The sequence below is a fragment of the Rhincodon typus genome, chromosome 23 (genome assembly GCF_021869965.1).
Source record: "Rhincodon typus isolate 14 chromosome 23, sRhiTyp1.1, whole genome shotgun sequence".
Classification (NCBI taxonomy): Eukaryota; Metazoa; Chordata; class Chondrichthyes; order Orectolobiformes; family Rhincodontidae; genus Rhincodon; species Rhincodon typus.
This window is the reverse complement of record NC_063354.1, coordinates 45,874,871-45,899,984: the sequence shown is the minus strand read 5'-3', so window position 1 is coordinate 45,899,984 and position 25,114 is coordinate 45,874,871. Positions and strand designations below refer to the sequence as shown.

The 25,114-nt window shown below is 40.7% G+C and overlaps 1 protein-coding gene across 2 annotated transcripts in view; it reads left to right on the top strand.

Moving 5' to 3' along the window:
- The window catches only part of myo15b (myosin XVB), a 179,155-nt gene that overhangs the window by 118,009 nt on the left and 36,032 nt on the right, over positions 1 to 25,114 (top strand). For both annotated transcript variants that reach the window (XM_048610620.1, XM_048610621.1), the window contains exons 24-35: positions 57 to 132; positions 2,388 to 2,506; positions 5,261 to 5,379; positions 10,006 to 10,147; positions 11,400 to 11,511; positions 13,291 to 13,445; positions 15,575 to 15,726; positions 18,384 to 18,447; positions 20,720 to 20,792; positions 21,338 to 21,414; positions 24,231 to 24,307; positions 24,872 to 25,002. In XM_048610620.1, the coding sequence (XP_048466577.1) occupies positions 57 to 132; positions 2,388 to 2,506; positions 5,261 to 5,379; positions 10,006 to 10,147; positions 11,400 to 11,511; positions 13,291 to 13,445; positions 15,575 to 15,726; positions 18,384 to 18,447; positions 20,720 to 20,792; positions 21,338 to 21,414; positions 24,231 to 24,307; positions 24,872 to 25,002 (1,297 nt within the window). The remainder of the gene's footprint in view (positions 1 to 56; positions 133 to 2,387; positions 2,507 to 5,260; positions 5,380 to 10,005; positions 10,148 to 11,399; positions 11,512 to 13,290; positions 13,446 to 15,574; positions 15,727 to 18,383; positions 18,448 to 20,719; positions 20,793 to 21,337; positions 21,415 to 24,230; positions 24,308 to 24,871; positions 25,003 to 25,114) is intronic.

The window sequence follows — 25,114 nt, the reverse complement described above, 5'->3', positions numbered from 1 at the left end:
TCATTTGTCATGTTTGGAGCATGCCTGTAACTAACAGCAATTCAATATCTCCTCAGATCATTCGAGACACTTACTCTGACAGCTGTACACGCATCTCAAAGGAGGAGCGACACAAGATGCGAGATCTGTTAGGTACATAGATAATCAAATCTTTCAATAATGGTGTCTATTAGGTCAGAGAAATCACCTACTATGCTCTGGCATTTTAAGTATTTGTCCAGATGCTTCTTAAATACTGTGAGAGTACCTGCCTCCATTACCCTTATAGCAGCACGTTCCATAAATCGTCTCCACCCTCTGTGTGAACAATCTTTTCCTCAGATCTCCTCTAAATCACTTACTCGTCTCCTCAAACTTGTGCACTTTGGTCTTAGACATGTCTGTCTGAGGTAAAGATTCTCACAACCTAGTCTCTATACGCCTCTCATAATTTTGAATACCAGAATCAGATCCCCCCCGCATCCTCATCTGCTCCAAGAAAAGCAAACCCAGCCTATCCAGTCTTTCCTCATTACCAAGAATGTTCATCCCAAACAACATCCTGGTGAATCTCCTCCACATCCTCTCCAGTACAATCATGCCCTTACAATAGTGGAAACCAGAACTGCACACAGTGTTCTCTCTGTGACCAAACCAATAATTTATAAAGTTGTAACAAAACCTCTTTGCTCCTATATTGTACCATATATATGCTCCTATATGCTTCCACATGCCTTCTTCACAACCCTGTCTACCTGCGCTGACATCTTCAGGAATCTATGGACTTGTACACAAAGGTCCCTTTCTTCCTCAGTAGTGCTTAGGGGCCTACTATTCATTGTGTATATACTTCCCTTACTAGACTCAAAAGATTGTTGAAACAGAATGGAAAACTGCTGGAGAAACATAACAGGTCTGTCAGGATCTGTGGAGAGAAAGCAGAGTTAACATTCAGAGTCCAATAATCCTTCTTCAGCACTGATTTTATCTAGGAAAAGGTGGTATATGTGCAAGGAACGTTCCACAAATCCCACAAAGTGACAGGCATAAATGGAACCCATGAGGGTACTTGTGACCACACCTTTGATGTGAAGAACGTGAGAGGAGTTAAAGGAGAAGTTACTCAAAGTGAGGACAAGCTCAGCCAGGCAGAGAAAGGTAATGGTGGATGGTACAGTTCAGACCTTCGTTCCAAACAGAGAGCACTGAGACCATCTTGATGGGGGATGGACGTATAAAGAGAATGCACTTCCATGGTGCAGTGGAGGTGGCTGGGACCTGCAAACTGGAAATTTTGAAACCACCATAAAACGCTAGAAGAATCACGGATGTAAGTGGGAAGGCACTGGACAAGGGAAAAAAATCAAGTCAATGTAGAAAGAAATAAGTTCCGTAGGGCAGGAGCAAGCAGAAACAATAGGTCTGCCCACCAATCCTGTTTATGGAAATTGAGAAGAAGTTGGAAGTGGGCTGTATAGGGTTGGGCAACTGTGAGCCCAGGGGCTATGATGGGCAGAGGCTCCGATGAGATGAGATTAGTGACCGTTGTGGACTCAATGTTTCAACAGTGGGGCCATAGTCCAGAGGAGACAGGAGGAGGTGTCTGAGAGCTGGCGCTCAGCATCGCAATGTAGAGGTTAGTACGCCAGACTACAACAGTACAACCGGTGTTGGCAGGCTTGCTGACCAAGCCAGGGTTGGATCCAAGAACACAGAGTGCAATCAGTTCAGAGGGAGATAAGTTTGAATGGGTGAGATAGGCAGAGAAATTAAGGCAACTAATATCATGTCGACAGTTCTCAATGAATGGGGTGAGGGCACCTAAGGAGCCAGGGAGAGGGGTCCAGGTGAGGGCTGAGTGTTGGAGGTGGGTGAAGGCATCTGTGGCACAGGGAGTGGACTCTTTTTCAAAGAAATAGACACAGAGGTGAAGGCAATGGAAGAAGATTTCAAGATCATGTCATCCCAAAATTCATTGAGGTGGGGACTCAAAGGGATAAACTAAGACCTTTGTTGTGTACAGAATGTTCAGCATCAGAGAGCATAATGTCAGAAGGAATAGTAAATACCCAATAAGAAGTGGCTTTAGGAGAAGGGATGGAATCAGAGGGAAGGGAAAGGGAAGTAATTGTTGAGTTCAGTGTAGACATAACATGGTTGACATGCTCAGGCATGACCATTATAATGAACTGCATGGGATATTGTTACAGAGTAATCATCTCCAATGAGTTAGGTACATCAGCTCAGTAGGCAAATGTATCCCATGAGGAAGGGGTTAGAGTCTCATCAGTTGCTGTGACAAATGTGCTCCAACGGATTTTGTTGTTAAGCTTTACAGGAGCTGATACACGAATATATTGTGGCCCTCATTACGTTCTACTTAAGGACTACCTTGTTCTTGTTTGCAGCTGAGCTTCATGTTGGCACTGATGTACGGTTACTGCAAGACAATGCGTTGAAGAAGCGGATTGTAGTGGCTGCACGAGACAACTGGGCTGTTTACTTTTCTCGGATGTTCCCGGTCAGCGTAAGTACAGCATCAACAATTTTGAGGTTTGCTTTTAGTGTATATGTGTCAGATTTATCCATTTGATATTAAAAATCTAACACTTAGGCATAATGTACAAACTTTACTTTTGTTTTCACATTTTTGGTCACACTTCCCATTATGAAATGTTATGTAAATACTTCCCTTTCAATTTCCCTTTCTGAACTTTTCACTGAGGCTTTGATAAAATAACTGAATTACTTAAAACATTTTCATTTGACAGTTTTTCTTAGCTACTGAGATTTTTAATGCCTGCAGTTACTATTTAAATAAAACATGGAAGTATTTATGTTCATGAAATTTACCAATTGTTTATTATATGTTTTAATACCTCTGGAAAAGTATTTATGTAGTTCAAAGTATTACAAGCTCAATGCCTTGATTTTAAAATTTTCATTCTTGTTTTCACACTCCTTGCTGGCCTTTTCCTGTCTATCTCTGCAATCGGCTCCAGCTCCATAAGCGTCCCAGATGTTCTTGCCCTTCTAATATATCACTTGAGCATCCCTTATTTTAATTGCTTCATTGTTGGTGGCCATGTCTTTCGCTGGAATAGATCCTAATGTCTGGAACAAGCTCTCTACCTTGCTTTCCTACTTTTAGGACACTCCTTAAAATCTAACTCTCTAATTAAGCATTCGGTGGTTTGACATAATATCTCCTTATGTAGCTTATGACAATTTTGTTTTATAAATACCTTGTGAGTGTGCTCCACTTTTCTAGATCATGGCTGATCATCAAATTCCCACCCCATCCCCATACCCCTTAGCATTACTATTAAAGAAAAACCTATCAATCTCTGTCTTGAATTTCCTTAATAATTAAACTTCCCATAGAAACATAAAGGATAGGAGTAGGAGGAGGCAATTTGACTCGTCAAGCCTGTTCCACCATTCAACATGATCATGGCTGATCATCAAGCTCAATACCCTAATTCTGCCCTCCCTCCATATCCCCTGATCCCTTTAGCTGTAAGAACTATATCTTCCTCTTTCTTGAAAACACACAACGTTTTGGCCTCAACCACTTTCTTTGGTGGTGAATTCCACAGGCTCGCCACTCTTGGGTTGAAGAAATTTCTCCTCATCTCAGTCCTAAAAGGTTTGCCCCTTAAACAGTTCTGAACTCCCACCATTGGGAACATTCTTCCTGCATCTAAACAGTCTAGTCCTGTTGGAATTTTATAAGTTTCTGTGAGCTCCTCCATATTCTTCTAAACTTCAGTGAATACAATCCTAATTGATTCAATCTCTCATCGTACATCAGTCCTTCCATCCAAGGAGTCAATTTGGTAAACATTCACTGCATTCCAATTGCAAGAACATCCTTCCTCAGATAAAGAGATTAAAACTAAAAAATATTCCAAGTGAGCTCTGACCAATGCCCTGTATAATTACAGTAAAATATCCTTGTTCCTGTACTTGAATTTTCTTGTTATGAAGGCCAACATATAGTTTGACTTCTTTACTGCCTACTGAAATTATGCACTTACTTTCAGCAACTGGTGCACAAGGACGCCTAGGTCTCGTTGAACATTCCCCCTCCCAACTTACAGGCATTCAAATAAAAATAACCTCACATTTATCCACATTATACTACAACTGGCTTGCATTTGTCCACTAAGTCAGCCTGTCCAAGTCAGAGTGCAACATTTCTGTATCCTCCACACAGTTCACCCTTCTACTCAGCTTTGTGTCATCTGCAACTTTTGAGATATTACATTTGGTTCTCATGTAAATCATTAACATACATTGTCAATAGCTGAGATCCTAGTACTGATCCTTGCGGTACCCCACTGCCATTCAGAAAGAGACTCATTTATTTCTACTGTTTCTTTCCTGCCTGCTAACCAATTTCTATCCATCTCGATGTACTAGCCCCAATCCCTTGCATTTTAATTTTACGCATTAATCTTTTGTGTAGTACTTTGTCAAAATCCTTCTGAAAATCCAAATAACCACATCCACTGGCTCTCCCAATCAAATCTTCAAGTTACATCCTCGACCATTATTTTTCTTTTGTAACTCCATGCTACCACTGTTTCCTAAGTGCTCTGCTATAAAATCCTGGATAATGAATTCTAAGCATCTTCCGTACAACTGACATCAAACTCACTGGTCTATAATTACCTGTTCTCTATCTACCGCCACTTTTAAATAGTTGGGTTGTATTAGCTAGCCTCCAATCTGTAGGAACTCTTCCAGAATCTAAAGGCTTGCTAGGGTGACAAAACGTTTGCAACAAAACCCACCAGCTTGGTAAACGTGTCTACAACCCCATCCACAACCCAAGCTACATATCTTCTTGAAAAGTTTAAAGGGGTTCATCATTTAGGACAGAGATGACAAGAAATTCACAAAAGGTTGTAAATCTTTGGAATTCTGTATTGCACAGAATGCTGTGCATGCTCAATCATTAAATATATTGAAGGATGAGGAATCAAGGGATATGGGAAGCAGGTAACAGCATGGAGTTGAAGCCCAAAATCAGCTACAATCATAACAAGTGGTGGAGCAAGCTTGACACGGCTGAATAGTCTACTCCTACTTTTATTTCTGGTGTTGCTTTCCACCCAAATGTCTGTCCAGGAAATTATGCCAGATCGCTAATGAAGTCTGTCAGATGAACAGAATGCTGTTAAGATGAAGAAAGGTTTGAAGCAGAAAGGTATTGTGCTCATATTGTGACATAATTAGCTCAGTTGGAGACCATACACTTGTGTTTTTAATTCAGGGGGACATTGGCAGCGATGTGCAGATTCTCAGCATCTCTCACCGAGGAATCAAGCTATTAAAGTCGGTGCAAGCGATCGGAATGAAATTAGACCATTTTAAAGTTCTTCAGAGCTATTGGTAAGACATCAGAAAAGATACTTTCATACGTTAGTGTGTCATTGTGTCAATGTATGTCAGTGTGTCTGGATCTGTTACATTTTTAGCTGTGTTAGCAAGCTTTGACAGCATGGCTGTGTCTCATGTTCAGTTGCATACAGCTACATTTGAATGTATCAGCCCTCAGATATCTTTCCGGAATTTAGATTTAGATTTAAGTTTAGATTTATTGTCACATATGTATCAAAAATACAACAAAAAGTGTTTTTTAGTGTTTTATACGCAAAGTCGTCACGCTCCATTGCCGTCTCATAACACTGAATATAATGCAAGATTTTACTGTAAACAGAGTTCATTTTTCTCTCTTCTTCTTGTTCCTCCTCTGCTGCTACTCCAGTCGCTGCTTGACATCAGCTGGAGTCTGTGAAACAGGCTCCTGGGTCTCTGTTAGGAATCTGGGGCCTCACTTACAGGCCTCCGCCGCTGCTACAATCACAACTGCCTTGTCCAAGCTGGTAATCAGTTCCTTGGTTACCACACCTACAATTATAGAATAAAACAACATAGGAAGGTGCCATTCGGCCAATTGGTTTGACGTCAGTGGTAGGGAAATTTTTAGAAAAAATGCTGAAGGGCCGGATTAATCAGGAAAAAATGCTGAAGGGCAGGATTAATCAATACTTGGAAAGGCAGGATTGAACAAGGATACTCAGCACGAATTTGTTAGAGCAAGATCCTGTCTGACTAATTCAATTGAATGTTTTGAAAAGGTGACTAAATATATTTTAGAGGGTGGTGCTGTTGATGTTGTTTACATAGACTACAGTAAGGCCTTTGGCAAGGTCTCACATTGAAGGCTGGTCCAAAAGGTAAGAGCCCATAAGCCAAAGGAAGTTGGCAAACTAGATCCCAAATCAGTTTTCACATAAGAGGCAAAGGGTGATGATGGAGGGTTTTTATGATTGATTTGAAGCTTGTGACCAGCAGTGTACCACAGGGATCGGTGCTGGGATCCTTGCTGTTTGTTATGTTTGTTAACAACTTGGATGTGAATGTAGAAGATATAATTAGTAAGTTTGCAGTGGACATGAAAATTGGTGATGGTGTTGATAGTGAGGAGGATGATCTCAAGCTACAATCTGATATTGATCAGCTGGTAAATCGGGCATAACAATGGCAGATGGAAATTAATCCTGATAAGAGTGAAGAGATACATTTTGGGAAGTCTAATAAGGGAAGGATATACACAATGAATAGTAGGTCCCTAGGGATAACTGAGGAACAAAAGGACCTTAGTGTACAAGTCCATACCTAAATCAGATTTCCCCTCAGCCTCCACTGCTCCAAGGAAAACAAGCCCAGCCTATCCAATCTCTCCTCACAACTAAGATTTTTCATCTCAGGCAATATCCTGGTGAATCTCCTCTGCACCCCCTCCAGTACACTCACACCCTTCTCATAGTGTGGAAATCAGAACTGCACACAGTAGTCCCTGAACATGCCAGCACAGATAGATAGGGTGGTGAAGAAGGCATATGGGATGCTTTCCTTCATTAGTCAGGGCTTCAATATAGGATCAAGGAAGTCTTGTTACAACTTTATAAATTATTGGTTAGACCACAGCTGGACTACTGTGTGCAGTTCTGATTTCCACACTATGAGAAGGGTGTGAGTGTACTGGAGGGGGTGCAGAGGAGATTCTTAGTTGTGAGGAGAGATTGGATAGGCTGGGCTTGTTTTCCTTGGAGCAGTGGAGGCTGAGGGGAAATCTGATTTAGGTATGCAAAATTATTATCAGGCACAGAGTAGATCATGAAAATCTTATTCCCATGGCAGATGTGTCTAAGACAAGAGGGCATAAGTTTAAGGTGGGGAGTAAGTGGTTTAGAGGAAATCTGAGAATTTTTTTTTCATCCTGAAGCTGGTAGGAATATGTAATGCCCTGCCTGAGAGGATGGCATAATAAGCTATGGACCAAGTGGAGGTAAATTGGATTAGTGTAATTTGTCATTTGTTGGTTGGTATTGACATGATGGGCTGAAGGGCCTGTTTCTGTGCTGTGCTCTGACTGGCACTTAACCCAATCCCTTCAGTCTTTTTCCTTGCCTTACCATGTTTTGTTCTGTTGAACTATTTATCCAGTTCTTTTTAGAAAGTTATTGTTGAGCAGGATTTTGGTTTTGGGGTTGGAACCAAACGCCAGGACTATTCCAAGTGCACTCTTTGTGCCCAGTTGGAATTTTTTTTAAAAATTCATTCACAGGATGAGGGTGTCACTGACTAGGCCAGCATTTATTGCCCATCCCTAATTGCCCAGAGGGCAGTTAAGAGTCAACCATATTGCTGTGGGTCTGGAATCACATGTAGGCCAGACCGGGTAAGGATGGCAGTTTCTTTCCCTAAAGGACATTAGTGAACTAGATGGGTGTTTCCGACAATTGGCAATGGATTCACGGTCATCATCATCTTAATTCCAGATATTTTATTGTATTCAAATTCCACCATCTGCCATAGCAGGAATTGGACCCATGTCCCCAGAATGTCATCTGGATTAACAGTCTAGTAATAATACCACTAGGTCATTGATTCCCCACTGAAAAAAGTTTGTGAAAGAAGTTTCACAGGAATGGCAAATGAAGGGCCAGAGGGCGTGCTCATGATACAATTAGGGACAAGGGGGTGGGCTCCCAATGCTGGAGTGCCAAAGGAAGTCCTCAAGCATTAAGAGACTGGCAGCTTGTTGACACAGCTCAGGAAGAGATGAAGCCATCGTCTCAGCACTAATTTATAATATGACTGCTGTTGCAGGGGGAGACAGTTTAAGTGTTTCTGAAGCTGGCCTTCAGTCTGCCACTAGGAGGCCACTTCCTCTCACTGGCCATGTTTCAGGATCTGCCTGTCAACCGGAAGATTACAGCTGGTATGGGAAGAGAGGCCTAAATGTCCTTTAATTGCCTATATTGTCTGCCTGAAGCTTGCATCCCTGACCTGCCCTGTTAGAAATGGTTTAGTGCCAGGACAGTACTGCCACATCCATGGGAAATCCGCCCAGCTCCAGTCCTGAAAATTCCTCCCAGTGAATTGCCTTCTACTTCCCTTTCAAGCAATGCATTACAGATCATAACAATTAAGCTGCTGCATATCTTTTCCTTCTTGTTCAGATTCTTTTGCCAGTTGTCATTAAATACCTTTCATAGGAACACAGGACTCAAGCGCAGAACTGGGCTATTTGACCCTCTGAGCCTGCTCCATTGTTGAATAAGACTATGGTCAATCTGGTTGTGGACTCGATTCTACTTTCCCATCTGTCAAATCCCCAAACCCCATATGCCTTGTCCTATGGACCCCAATGGAATCAGTTTCTCCTCATTCACATTATCTTCCTATTTATAAAACATTTGGTAATTTTGAAGTCCTTAATCAGATCCTTCTCTATTCCAATTGGAACAATCCCAGTTTCTTTAGTGTCTCCACATTATTGAATTTTGGTGTTCCAAATACCGTCCAGTAAATCTCCTCCACGTACTCCTCTCCGAATTCTTGACATTCCATTTAAGGTGAGGGACCGAGGCCTGGCCACAATACCCCAGCTAGGGACTAACTTAAATATTCAACACAACTTTCCTGCATTAATTATGTGAATGCAAACGGATATAAAGATAGCACCATGATTGTGACATGCTAAGCCTCACATTAGCCTCTAGTGGATTCATAATTGCAATGTGTTTGCATTTCATAAATACTCATTATCATAAAAGACTTTTTTAATTACAACCCACTCCCAGACAAACCCAGTGGCCCTAGGTTCATGTTTATTTGGAAATATTGCACTTTTTGGGCTTTCAGTAGTTGTGTCTGAGGTCACTGATTTCACTTTTCAAACTCTGTAACACAAGGAAGGGAGCAAGTGAACACAGTAGCTTTATAGGGGACCATCAGAGGAGACTGAGGAATGAAAACCAAAAGAACTGCGGATGCTTTAAATCAAGAACAAAAACAGAAGTTGCTGGAAAAGTTCAGCAGGTCTGGCAGCATCTGTGAAGAAAAAACTCAAAGTTCACGTTTTGGGTTCAGTGACCCTTCCTCAGATGCTGCCAGACCTGCTGAGCTTTTCCATCAACTTCTGTTTTTGATACTTAGTAATGAGTTGGGTTGTGCAGTGAGTTTGATGGTGAGGAGACAGAATCAAAGGCAGGATAAAGGGTGGGGTCAGAAACATGAAGGAGTGAAATGGGAAAAGCCTGGCATCCAGGGTGCCTTTTTTGAATGGGGCTTGTAACCATAATAGTATTCCAACCCTCTGGCACCACCACCAGATCAAAGGATGATTGAAAAGTGATGCAATTTCATCTTTACTTCCATCAGCAACCCAGGGTGCATCCCATCCAGACAGGTTGCATTTTTGTAACTTTGAGCATGTCCTGACAACCTTTAAGTAGCTCCTCTCTATTCAGTTTCACTGTTGTCTCCTCTGTAACTTGGTCACAGAATTGTCAAAAATGTACAACACAGAAAGAGACCATTGACCCATTACGTCTGTGCCATTTGGGGACCATGGAGAAAGGTTCAGCAGATAGAAACCAGTTCAGGCTGAGTAAAATACCTGTGCAGATAAAGGAAACCCGTTTACCTCTCCCTTTGTTACAGCTATGCAGAAATACTGAATGTGACATTAAAGGAACAAACCATGCTGGAATTTTCTCTGAAGAATGAGCAGCTGGTCCTGTATTCAGAAAAAGCCAAGCAGGCAAAGATACTCATCACTTTATTCCTGGAGGAGTTACGGAAGGTACTACATAAGATCTGAAAAATGCAACAGTGATGGAAAAGGAGCAGACATTAAACTATGGCAGACCAGCAGAAAGTAGCAATTCAAACCAACAGGCAATTGTGGTATTGGAAAAAATCCATACTTGTTACTGTACCATATTAATGACAAAGGAACTGGTGTAATGGTGTATAGGTATAGCATCAATATTTCTCATCGTAGCAATACTAATTCAGTATTGAGTATAGTTATTAATACAAGTGCTTCCCCTATATTTATTGCAGTTACGAGTCAATTTTCTGCCTCAACATTGGATGGAATTACTAATATGAAGAACTACATTGAACATACAGTATGCCCAGTGTTTATGGACTCCAAATGAGTTTCCTCCCACCTCTCATTTACGCCAATTAGCATAAACATTGCCATTTGTGTTTGTATAGCTTTCCTTTCAATGCGTCTATAATATTTATCTCAACTACTCCATGTGATCAAAAATTCCAGAATCTAACTGATGCTTCTGGGTGAAGAAGTTCCTCCTGAATTTCTAGTGGATTTATGAGTGACTGTCATATGTTTATGATCTCTAGTTTTGAGTAGTGTGGAAGTAGTAGTTTCCACAGGTGGAAACCTCTTCTCTATCTCTATTCTATCAAATGCTGCTTAAGGATTCTGTTACCCCTCAGTTTTCTCTTTCCATTCCTTCCTGAAATATAAGTTTTCTTCTGATATTATTCTAGTGATTTTTTTTCACCTATCTTAGTGTCTCTATATCATTTATAATAAAGTTTAAGCCTAATTTCTCTGCTTTTCAATTCTATCCCTCAAGAAGTGATTGCAGCACTTTGTTTTCTTTCTCATGGCCTGATCGATATGTATTGTTACTTTTAGTGAACTGTGCATTTGTATTCTTTGGATTCTATTTTGGATTCAGTCTTCTACTGCTCCTCAACCCTACAGAAACTGCCTGGTGCTCCTGTAGGTGGATGCGGGGAGATGGGGTGGTGGGGGGGAGGTGTCCCAGTGCTGGCATGGTTAATGGTTCATGTACTGCCCAGTTACTGATACAAGGATTGTCTCCAATTTGCTGAGGTCGATAGTACAGTCTCATTCGTTGTTCCAGTACAGATCAGGAACAAATTTGGTTCCTCTTGACTGCATACCTCTGCTGCACAGCTACTTTATCAGGTGCTATAGTACTTACATGTTCACTTAGTAGCTGAAATCATGTTATCTTCTGAGATTTGGTTCATATTGTATATGTATCTTACAGGACTCTGACTACGTTATGGCTATTAAGAGCTATATTACAGATGATAAATGTTTGCTGAACTTTCGCAAAGGAGACATCATCAAGCTGCTGCCAATAGATGGACTTCAACCAGGTGAGTCACAAGGGGCAATCACAAACTCATCAATCGCTAACATTCGACCACACTCTCAGGAGTGGTTGTTGATGCAGCAGGGTCAAATTAACATTTGACCTGACTGGACTCAGAGAGCCAAAGGGGATGGTCAGACATCCATGCAGAGTGGACAGTGCAATATTGTTTCAATTATTTAATGTTGGCAGTCCAGAAATTGATTTTGTTGATTTTTTTTCTTAAACTCAGATTGGAGGCTAGCAGAAAGGTCCAGATGTCCAGTGGTACAGAGTCCCTACTATCTCTAGGAGCTATCAAAATGCACACAAAAGAATAAAATCTCTCTATCTCTGAGAAAGAAAATTACATTGGGGTAGTACTAGCACTTATTATGATAACTTTAAACAAAACTCTAATGAGACCTCATTAGGAGTATTGTGCTCACAAGAGAAAGGTTAGGGTTAGGATTGCAATACTGATTTCATTGGCATTCTGCCTGATACAAGCCAATAGAAATATGAAGCAAGACTTGATAAATGAGGCCTTTTCTGATTGGAACAGTGTACATTAGTGTAATGGAGATTTTAAAGTCCTAAAAGGCTGAGATAGTAGAGTCTAGAATGAGGAGCCATAGTGTCACACCTCACTGGAAATCAAGTCCCCTTATTCTGAAAGTCATCACAAAAATTAACAAGTTTTCAATGTATGCAAAGCCCCAATTTACCTGCAACTAACAGAAAACATCAGCCATGTTTCTGCACTTAACAATAACTGCTGTTTATTACAAATAAATAGATTATAGCCACAGGTAAACAGCTGTGAACTGTTGATATTTAACTCTATTAATTAGAACTCTGAACTCTAACCCCCTTCTAAAACTCTGCTATGTACACATACACATAGACAGACACTGAAAGACAATCAGACGTTGGTGTTATGAGTGGAGGAAGAAATAAACTGGGGAAGCAGTTCAGAGGCCCCAATCACTGAGAAGAAACTTTTGTTTGCCAGGATTTTCTGTTCTTCAAACATTTTTCTCCAGCTTCTTTTCACTTCCTTGCAGGAGACATAGGCAGTTGGTACATTAAATGCAAAATCTCTTAGTTTACAGGTCAAAAGCCGCAGCTTATCGCTGTGAGGGAAAATAAACTGGCTTTCTTCAGGCTGTAGGGATTTTACTGGAGAGGAAAACACACTATCTGCCCTTGTAGCAGTCCAAAGGCTTTTGTCAGAATCATGTAAACCCACATGTTACCCAGTTACTATGCAGCCAATCACAGAGTTGCTGTTAGGCTGATAGTCATTCACAACTGATCATAACTCCACAAACTAATCAGCAATGTTCACACCCCTTGGCATCAGTCTGTCTACAAACTGCCTTCCCACACAGCTTGAACAAAGCAGCAGTGTAAACATGACTTACAATGAGTGTCAGTAATGTGCCTTTTAGAAGTGCAACAATTCCTTCCACAGTCCTTGGTTTTAAAACAATCCCTTTTCTAGTTCAGTTCACAATCAAAAATAAAGTAATATAAAAAGATATGGTCCTTACAATTGGAATAAGATTAAATGCAAGAACAAAGGGCAGGAAAAATGGTCTCACAGAGTCGTTTAGCAGAGGCAGTCTCTTCCACGGTCAATGATGAAGGTAGAAATAACTTTAGCACGATAAAAATATAAACAATCACCTCAAATATCAAAGGTCATACAAGAGAAACAGAGATGTAAAGTGTGATAGAGAGTAAGGTTGAGAGTTATGGATCTATCTACATTACTGAACCTTGCGCCCTTCCTTCCAAGGTTGGCAGTTTGGGTCTATCGGTGGACGCTCTGGCTTGTTTCCTGGAGACCATGCTCAGCCAACAGCTGCTCCTGATTACTATAGCAGTTACACGGGGAAGAATGAGGAGAGGCAAAAGAGCACACCCAGTTCTAATCGATCATCCATGAGAAAGGTAAGAAGACCAGTATCCAGATTAGCACAGAGTCATGTAGACAGGAAGTGTTGAATACCTGTTCTGGTGATTTCAGCTACTGTCGTGGGTAAATCACCATAAGTTGCCTTTAATTCAGCTAATTATTAAGAGGCCTCACAGACAAATAAATTGTGAAGCAACGATTTAAACTTTATTACATGTAGCGACCAAATAAGACCCCTCAAGTAAACAAGTTAAGCCTCACAACTCAACTTGGCTATTACCCAATTAATGGTGGAACTTGGCTATGGTTCCACCAACAGTGTCTGTCTCTAGATGTGTCCAGGGTTCGATCATTATGCAAAGTTCTTCTCCAGACTTCTGCTAAAGCGGGAGCTCTGGCTTCTGACTCTTAGAGAGATTCTTGTCCTTCAGGTCCAGAATGTGATATTATTGATGATTCTTTAAATTCTTTCATCCAAATTATTGCAAGTCCGCAGCTTGCCTTCTTAGAATAATAGTCATAGAAATGTACAGCATGGAAACAGACCCTTTGGTCCAACTCGTCCGTGCCAACCAGATATCCTAAATTAATCTAGTCCCATTTGCCAGCATTTGGCCCATTATGCTCTAAACCCTTCCTATGCATATACCTATCCAGATGCCTTTTAAATGTTGTAATTGTACCAGCTGCCACCACTTCCTCTGGCAGCTTATTCCATACATGCACCACTCTCTGTGTGAAAAAGCTGCCCCTTAAGTCCCTTTTAAATCTCTCCTCTCTCACCTTAAACCTATGCCCTCTAGTTTTGGATTCCCCCATCCCAGGGAAAAGACCTTGTCTGTTTACCCTATGCATGCCCTTCATGATTTTATAAACCTCTATAAAGTCAACTCTCAGCCTCTGACACTCCAAGGAAAATAGCCCCAGCCTATCTAGCCTCTCCCTATGTCTCAAACCCTCCAACCCTGGCAACAACCTTGTAATCTTTTCTGAACCCTTTCAAGTTTTACAATATCCTTCCTATAGCAGGGAGACCAGATTGCACGCAGTATTCCAAAGTGGACTAACCAATGTCCTGCATAGCTGCAACATGACCTCCCAACTCCTATACTCAATGCACTGACCAATAAAGGCAAGCATACCAAAAGCCTTATCAGAAGTAGCTTCTTTGTTACATTTGGTGTTAGCTGTCTGTTTGAAGATAGAGCTTTCCTGTGATTAACTTCTTGTCAGCCAAGTGAACTTTCTCTGAATTATTGCAATTGTATCTTTTCTGATGTATCTCTAGAATGCATTACCCTGGGAAATTGTCCCTAGTATTCTTGATAAAATCCTTTTCCAGGTTACCTTTGCCAATTTATTCATCCAATCCAAATGAAATCACCCACAGTTAATTCCTTCCTTTTTACCTTTCTTTCAAGCCCCCGTTATTTCTTTGTATACACTTTTCCCTATGGTGTAACTGTTGTTAAGGTGGACCTATCAACTATTCTCCCAAGTGGTGTTTTCCCTTGCTTTTTTCCCCCAAATTAATTCTACATCTTGCTTTTCTGAACAAGAATTTTTCCCACGACTGCATTATTCACAACCCTTAATAACTGAGCTATCCTGGCCCCCATGCCTCTCTTCCAGTTCTTCCCAAATCTGTGTTTTGCACCCAACCTTGGTCAACTTGCAACCACATCCCTGCAATGATCCTATTAATATCTGTCTGTAGCTCCCTTATATCCTCTAACCTGAATTGTTACCCTGTTCAATTACGTTGTCCTTTCTATTTAATTTACTAAATCTCTCTCCCTCTTCCCCATGTTATTGAGTTTTATGACCTCTTTGGATTCCCATTTTTATTGCTGTCCAATGATCCATCCTGACACATACATAGCTGAGAGAGGATATGAATAAGCTTAGCTGTGGTACCATTCTTTATTTGTTGTTGGATGACCCACTCAGATTCAAAGTACATGAAGAATGAGCAGTTGGGTACATTCTACCAAGTGCTTATGGAATAGCCTCAGACAGTCAGAAATGCCAGGTAATGTAGACACAACCGTGTACTTTTTTGTAATACAATTATAACTTTAGTTTTGTTCACACTGTTTTGCATAGCATATCTGCACTTGTCTTTTGGTATACTAATGGAATGTGTGCTCTGCTTGTTTTTTAGAGTGCTGTGCCCAGTGAAGTTTCAGAAAACATGACCATCTCCTCACGTTCTGAATCCAGCAACCCTCTACCAAACATTCATTCTTCACCTGACTTTGTTCAGTATATAATGGCAGAATTTGCCATGAAGTACTTCAGAAATTCTCCGGCCATGTGAGTAATATAATTGGATAAATTAAGCAAGTCTGTTTAATATCATAACTGGAAGACTTTAAAACAAAGTTCAACAATCGTTAAACATGCCCCAGACACATCAGAGATAGAGAGACCGAGAGGAAGTCAAAAGTATACAATATCATCCAGTTTTACAACTGAGGTATAAATAAATTGACAATGTGAATGTGCTTCTCATTTTCTTTTGGAGCATCTTTGTGTAAAATAGTGTGCCGTGCAATATACCTTGTTAAATATCAATTAAGTATTCCCATTTGCAGTATATGTATAATTGAAAACAAAAGCTGGCAATGGTACAGCAGAGGGGAGATTGCAGACTACTAAAAGATTACATTATTTACACTTTTATGGATAAGAATTAATTTTATGTGTGGTGATATAATGGGTGTACCATCCAATGCCACATAAAAAGATGTCTGCTGCAAGACAGGAGACTCAGAAAGTCAGAGTATACAGGAAAGGACTGAGAGTTTTTGTGGCAAAGTGATAATATCTCTACCTCTGAGCTAGAAGGTCAGGTTCACGTCACACCTGCTCCAGAGGTGTGTAATAACATCTCTAACAAGACTGGTTAGAAAATATCTTTCGGACAGGAATGTAAAACAGGAGAAGGATATTCAGCCAGCTGAGGCTGTTACACTATCCAATTAAAGATAAGTCACCATAGTCCCAGAGGATCAGAAGACAACTGTCTCATTAGTGAGAGATGCCCGGTAGTGGTTTAATCTGAGTGTCCCCACACCTCAGGCGAGGGAAGAGGTTGAGCAGTCAGGATCTTCATGGTGACCTTGGCCGGTACAGGAATTGAATCCATGCTGTTAGCATCACTCTGCATCACAAACCAGCTGTCCAGCCAATCATCCGATCAGATCACCACTAAGCATCTACCTCAATAACACTTACCCACGCGATCTCTGTATCTCTTGACATCCTTAGTCTGTAGAAAGTAATCAATTTGTTTCAAGCATACTCAATGGCAGCATTTCCACAGACCTCTGGGAGAGGGGGAGAGAATTCCAAAGATTCACCACCCTCTGAGCGATGATATTCCTTCTTACCTCAGTCTTAAGTGGCCTACTGTGTATTCTGAGACTAAGTCTCCAGGTTCTAGTGTCACCAGTCAGGGGAAACATCTATTTCTATCAATCCTGTTGTGCCCCGTACATGTTTAGTACATTTCAATTCGATCACTTGTCATTCTTCAGAACTCTAGAGAACACAGGTCCAGTTTCCTCAATCTTTCCTCATAAGACAATCCCACCATCTGAGGGATCAGTCCAGTGAATCTCCATTGCATTCCTTCTACTGCAAGTAAATGTTCTTTAGATATATAAACAAAAAAATGTACTCTGGTCAATAGTTATTGTGTCTCACAGAAGATAAATGTCTGAGGAGACTTTAGCTCAATGAAGAAGCCATCATTGGCCCATACCATCTGATCAGGACAACATCCGCAGTTCACCGTTGTAAAATATGAACAATAGCAGGTAAAATCACCCTGCTTCTCACCATCAGAGCTAAAGGAGCTTTCAGCCACTCACAAGGGATAGCTCTGATGTTAGCATTTGCTAACTGGCTGTAATCTGGCTTTAGAGGCTTCATATTGTCTTGGGGGATTTCTTGATATTTCTTTAGATATAGCATCAAATACTGACAAAACACTGTTAATTGATCTTTATGGATAGTTATTGGATGAGGTCCCTGAAAATGGTGCATAATCTGATTTCTGTTCTCTAGTTTGTTGAAGTGGGCATCTCTCCTGCCTTAGCTCTTCCAGTAGCCTAACCTCATACAAATTTGAATAGCTCATTAACGGCAGTAGAAGTGTGCTTATTGTAGGATTTCAGCAGTGCCTGGCAATAAGTATTGACATTAGTGCAGAAATTTGCTCTGCCACAGCATTGCTTAGGGAGCATATGATTGAACAAGTCAGGATGATACACACCCACCCACACCCCTCCCTGCCAACTTCCCAGCTCCTTTATTTCTGCCCACCCACAATACTCCTCTCTCCAACATGTGTTGCAAGGTAATAAATATCCGATGAACACTTTGATATGAGTACCCCTGGAAGATTACTGCTTGAGGTCTGAATCCCAAAGCCACATACAGGATCATTCCGGTTAGCAATGCTGCCTCACAGCACCAGGGACCCAGATTTGATTCCACCCTTGGGTGACTGTCTGTGTGGAGTTTGCACATTCTCCCCATGTCTGCTTGGGTTTCCTCCGGGTGCTCCGGCTTCCTCCCATAGTCCAAAGATGTGCAGGTTAGGTACTAAATTATCCATAATTTCTAGGGTGGGAAATGCAGAAATAGGGTAGGGGGTGGGTTTAGGTGGGATGCTCTTCAGAGAGTTGGTGTGGACTCGATGGGCCAAATGGCCTGCTTCCACGCTATAAGGATTCTATGATTCAGCTCAGTACTAGCAATCAAAATTGCTTCTTCTGAACTCCATGCTCTTTCTACATTCCCACCATCTACAGTGGAATAAACATTGGCATCTCAGATTGCTAAAATGGGTTTCCCAAATCAGAGTTTAGATCTGTTGCTGCAGATGTCAGACTTGATGTTTAACAGTGAACAGCTGTGTGTGTGAGTCAGTGAGAATGTTGTGTCGTTTGTTCTGATTCTAGGCTTGGCTGGAAGGACACGAATGCAGAAGGAAGAAATCCCAATTCCCTGGTTCAGCACACTAAGGTAAGAGAAGATAACAATCAGGAGGTGAGAAAGTGAAATGCCTGCACAGTAATTGGAAAGCAAGAATTAACTTCTGTAGACTTGTGAATGATATAGCCATAAGAATGATTTCAAAGATAGAAAATTTATTCAGAGACAAGAGCCCTAGACCAATCCCACAGACCTCTGAGAGAAACCAGGAAGGTTTCAACTTAGAATCCCTACAGGGTGGAAGCAGGCCATTCAGCCCATCAAGACCACACCAATCCTCTGAAGGGCATTTCACCCAGACCCCTACCCTATCCCTGTAATCCTACACTTCCCATTGCTAATCCATCTAGCCTGCACATCCCTGGACACTATGGGCAATTTAGCATGATCAATCCGCCTACACATCTTTGGACTGTGGAAGGAAACCCATGCAATCACAGGGACAATGCGTAAACTCCACACAGGCAGTCACCTGAGGCTGGAGTTGTGAGGCATCAATGCTAACCACTGAGCTACCATGTTGCCCATAACTTGGTAGTTATGTTTTAAAACGGACAGTAATACGACACAGGCAACTAATGGTTTAATGATCATTACTGGTTTAAAAACAAAGTGTAACACTTCAAAAGGGAAAATGTTAAAGGTATCTGTATAGCAACAATTTAGAAAATATCGCTATAGACAAAGGGGATGCTATGTAAGATAAAGTTGCACAGTATTACAGGTAATGTATTGGCATGGATAGAGGATTGGTTGACTAGTAGTGTTTTTCTGGTTGGCAGTCAGTGGCTAGTGGTGTGCCTCAGGGATCAGTGTTGGGACCACAATTGTTTACAATTTACATAGATGATTTGGAGTTGGGGACTAAGTGTGGTGCGTCAAAATTTGCAGATGACACTAAGATGAGCGGTAGAGCAAAGTGTGCAGAAGACACTGAAAGTCTGCAGAGGGATATAGATAGTCAAAGTGAGTGGGCAAAGGTCTGGCAGATGGAGTACAATGTTGATAAGTGTGAGGTCATCCATTTTGGTAGGAATAACAGCAAAATGGACTATGTTTTAAATGGTAAAAAATTGCAGCACACTGCTGTGCAGAGGGACTTGGGTGTCCTTGTGCATGAATCGCTAAAAGTAGGATTGCAGGTGCAGCAGGTAATTAAAAAGGCAAATGGAATTTTGTCTGTCATTGCTAGAGGGATGGAGTTTAAAAACAGGGAGGCTATGCTGCAGCTGTATAGGGTCCTGGTGAGGCCACATCTGGAGTACTGTGTGCAGTTTTGGTCTCCTTACTTGAGAAGAGATATACTAGCACTGGAGGGGGTACAGAGGAGATTCACTCGGTTGATTCCAGAGTTGAAAGGGTTGGATTATGAGGAGAGACTGAGTAGACTGGGATTATACTCATTGGAATTCAGAAGAATGAGGGGAGATCTTATAGAAACATATAAGATTATGAAGGGAATAGATAAGGTGGAGGCAGGGACATTGTTTCCACTAGCAGGTGAAACTAGGACTAGAGGGCATAGCCTCAAAATAAAGGGAATCAGATGTAGGACTGAGGTCAGGAGGAACTTCTTCACCCAAAGGGTTGTGAATCTGTGGAATTCCCTGTCCAGTGAAGCGGTTGAAGCTACCCTCGCTGCATGTTTTTAAGGCAAGGCTAGATAAATTTTTGAACAGTAAAGGAATTAAGGGTTATGGTGAGTGGGCGGGTAAGTGGAGCTGAGTCTCAAAAAGATCAGCCATGATCTTATTAAATGGCGGGGCAGGCTCGAGGGGCCGGATGGCCTACTCCTGCTCCTAGTTCTTATGTTCTAACATGTTCTTATGGTCCTGCCTGACTTATGTCCTTGCTTTTTTTGAGAATGTTACTAATACATTGGGTCATGGGGTTGCCCATGACATTATGTATTTGGACTTTCAGAAAGTTTTTGCCAAAGTTAAAATTATGTATTTTAATTAAATTGGGAAGATTTCTTGCTTTAGCAAAATCATTGGCGGAAATGTTAAAAATACATTTATCACTGCATTAAAAACAGGAGAAAATATCTCATTCAAAACTCACAGGAATCTACGGTACATCTTTGGAATGGATTAGTTAAAAAGTAAGAAACAGCTAAAGATTAAAAAAAGATTTGGATTAGTTATGCATTGAGGCAGACAAATGACAATTGAATAAAGCATTCCACATTGGTTAAATATGCTCTATAAGAAATCAGAAAATGAACTGAATTAACACAGAAAGCTTGAGGAAATGGCTTTAGCAGCTTTGTGCCTCATTCTGGATACAATTCCTGTTACAGATTCCCATTCACGAGTCACTTATTGATCTACCTGATAAACAACTAAGTGAGCTTGCTGCAAAGAATTTCATGGGTGAGTTTCGCAGGCTGACTGTGGGATAGTTCTACCTGTTTTGTACCATTTCTAGGGGTTTTGTGATATCTGTGTTTGGATTATCATCAGCATTGTTTGTCATTAGCGACAGATTTGGGGATTAATAATGGGATTTGCAATTCATGATAAAAGTTTTCCATTAATAAAAACTAGTTTTTACATTGCAGTAGACATGTTTAGGATTAATAAAAATAAGGTTTGATAGAAATAAAGTGTTGGAGAAACTCAGCAGGTCTGGCAGAATCTGTGGAGAGAGAAATGATTTTGAGGATAACAGCAAACAAATTTGGAACTAATGTCACAGTTGGGAATTAATGACATCTGAATTGTCAAATAGTTAACTCCATTTTGTTGCTGCTTTTACAAAGCAGACATGAGTTTCGCTTTGATTTTCACAATGTAAACAAAACACGAAGAGGAGCTTTGTTGAAGAACCTCATTGCGCAAAGTGCTTTGGGAGTTTTCTACAACATTACTAACCATGTGGCAGTCCTTTTCTCTTTTTAATTCCTATTTTTCTGCAGCTCTGATGAGGTTCATGGGAGACGGACCCCCTCAGGAGCAACAGTCTGACACAGATATTTTACAGAGCATTCTGCAGGTAAGTCTTTATTAGAACATTTTTTTTAGGAACTTCCAATTTAGGAATGCTTGAGTGGCCAGAATTGCAGCAGCAGGAGGAGTTAGGAAGCTTCAAGCCACGAGAGATTTATAAACAAGAATGAAAGTTTTAACATTGAGGTCAAATGACTATTCTTCAAGTACAAGATTTGAGCGAGGGTTCACAAAGTAAAAGGTTCTTGTGGCATAGCAGTAGTGTTCCTATCCCTGGGCCTGAAGGTTGGGGTTCACATCTTATCTGCCCAGATGTGTGTAATAACATGTCCCCCTCCTTGTTGATAACTTATGGTTGCTTTAGTGCTGTGTAAGGTTAGTGAGCATAGAGGTGATGAGTGAATGGAGCTTGGCCTCAAGGTACAGCCAGCAGCACTTTTGTTGACCTTGTGTTTAGGGAGGGTAATAAGAACATAAAGACTACGAACAGAAGTCAGCAATTCAACCCCTTGAACCTGTCCCGCTATTTAATATGATCATGGCTGATCTCATCTTGACTTCAATCCACTTTCCTGTCCACTGTCCACAACCCTTCAGCCCATTATTAATGAAAAATCTGTCTATTTCATCCTTAAATTTAGTCAATGGGCCAGCATCCATTACTCCATTCCAAAAATCCGTGACCCTTTGAGAGAAGTACTTTCTCTTCATCTCGAGTTTTACATCTGCTACCCTTATCCTAAATCCTCTCATTCTAGATTGCCCCACATCAGGAAATGTCCTCTCTATGTCTGTTTTGCCAGTCCACTTTTGCATCTTATAAACCTCAATTAGATATCCAGTCATTCTTCTAAATTCTAGAGAATATGGGCCTAAACTGCTCAATCTCTCTTCATAAGACTAAGCCCTCACCTCTGGAATGAAGCTATTGAATATCCTCTGAACTGCCTCCAATCTAATTATATTGCCCCTCAAGTAAGGGGATCAAAATTATAAACAGTACTCAAGATGCAGTCTCAATAATGCCTTGTACAGTTGCAGAAACACTTCCCTACTTTTTTACTTTAATTATTTTTCAATAAATGACAAAATTCCATTTGTCTTATTATCTGATGTACCTGTCTCAGTACCTGATGTACCTACATACTAGTTTCTTGATTCATGCACGAGAACGCCTAGATCCTCCTGCACTGAAGCAGTCTGTAGTTTTTCTCTATTTGGATAATAAGTTGCCTTCCTATTCTTCTAGCCAAAATGGATAACCTCACACTTATCCATGTTACATTCTATTTGCTAAATTTTTGCCCATTCACCTAACCAAGTTGAACTGAAGGGTCTGTTTCCATACTGTATGACTCTACAATTCTATCTATATCCATTTGCAAATGTCTTATTTCTTTGTTGCAACTTACTTGCCCACCACTTAAGTGTCATCCAAAAATTTAGCTTTAGTACCTTCATTCCTTTCATCCAAGTTGTTAAAAGAAGTTGTCAATAGTTAGAACCTGAGGACTGATCCCAGTGGCACCTCACTAATATATCTTGCCAACCAGAAAAAGATCCCTTTATCCTGACTGTCTGTTTTCTGTTGGTTAGGCAATCCTCTGTCCAATATAATAACTTTCTCCTACCTCCATCTGGTCTTACTTTGTGTATTAACCTTTAGTGTTGCACCTTATCAATTGCCTTCTGGAAGTCCAGATATGCTACATCTACACGATCCCCATTTTCCACTTTGTGTGTTATATCTTCAAAGAACTGTAGCAAATTATTCAAACACTATTTATCCTTCATAAAACCATGCTGACTTTGACAGATTGCATTTATGCTTCCAAATGGCTTGTTATTACCTCCTCATTAATGGATTTTAACAATTTTTCAATGACAGATGTTAAACTGGTCTACTATCCTACTTTCTGCCTCCCTCCCTTTTTTGAATAAGGGCATTAATTAGCATTTATCTAATCCACTGCAACTTTCCCGCATCCAGGGAATTTTGAAATATTATAACCAGTGGATCCAATATCTCTGCTGCTACTTCCTTTAAGACCTTAGGATTTGGGCCGTCTGGCCATAGGGACTCATCTGTCTCCAATCCCAATAGTTTGCTCAAGAACTTTCTCTCTAGTGATGATAATTGTTCTAACTTCCTCCCCTTCTACAACCTCTACATTACCCGTTACTATTAGGATGGTAAAAGTCTCCTCCATCAAGAAAATATGAAGCAAAATATTGATTTAGTGACTCCGCCTTTTCTGTGTTCCCCACTATTAACTCCCCAGTCTTATCCTCTGATGGATCAACTTTTATTTTGGCTACTGTTTTCCCTTTTATATATTTATAGAAGCTTTTGTTATCCATTTCAATATTCTGAGCTAGTTTCTTTAATAATTTACCTTTGCTCTTTTTATTACTTTTTTTAGTAATTGTTTAAGTAATGTCAAGTACGTTTTAAAGTAGGCCAATGATGGCATGCGATTTTTACATTTTGTGGTATGGCATTGAATACCAGCTCCCAGGTTCAATTTCCAGCTGTTGCTGTGTCCACTGATCTCAATTTGTTCCTGCTTTGAGAGTGATAGCCTTGAACTCAGTTTTTCAGGAGATCATGCTCAATAATGTCAGCCAAAAATCAAGTGAGGACAAGATCCCTGTTTTAAGAATCCCCTATCAAAGTTTACACTTGAATGGTCACTTGAACCTGGGGAATATTCGTGTCTGTGAGCAGCATCATTCTCAGGAGGGGAAGAGCAACATAGAAGACAAAGTAAATGTTGTTCCAAGTTACGAAATTTTTGTTCCTTGAAATTGTCCAATACCTTTTGCTAACAGGCACGTTTTTGACATTATGCTTTCACATAGCTGTGCAAGGAGAAGAGGAAGCTACAGGATGAGATCTGCTGTCAGATCATCAAGCAAATCACAGATCATCCCATAAAGTAAGTATCAAGCAATTTTGTATGATCTTATCACTCAAGAATTCAAGGCCTGTTATTTCCCAATTGAGTCTCTGTTTGGCACTTAATTTGTTTAGCCAGCTCAAAAACAACATGAGCTCTTGCCAGTTCTCTAGCCAACAGCTGAGATCCCTGTCATCTCCATTACATTGTGTACGTTGTGTGCATGTGCACATTAGGTGCAGATATGATCAAAACGTTCGGTTAATAGCTTATAGGCCAAAAAAACTTATTAACGTTCATTGATATGTATAATAATAATGTACCATTTGAGCAGGATCCAGAGGCAACATCAGTGTGGTTGATTTTTAACTGTCCTGTGAAAAGATCCAGCAAATCACAGAGGCAACTCACCACCAACTTGGTGAAGGCAGTTAGGGTCTGAAAATAAATGTTGTCCTTTCTAGTGACACCCACATCCTGTGAATTAAAAGGCCTTCCACTGCCTTTGATGATTTACCACAATCAATGGTAAGTGATTTCCAGAAATCAGGAGAGAATATTGGAAAAAATAGAAGATCTGACACATTTCATGTCTTTGCACAGAGAAAACTGTACACGGGGCTGGCGTGTCCTCTACCTGTTCTTGGGCTATTTTCCATGCACAAGCGACCTCATGCCCTTTGTCCAGAGATACCTGGAGAACATCTGCGCTGACTCTAATCATGACTTCCAAGGTACAAAGTATTCGGGTGGAGGTGATGTTGAGCATTTGTTAGTTTAAAAAGTGTGGCAAAGAGGTTGTTTTGTAAAACTAAATCAGAATTTCTTTCACAGAAACAGCCCATT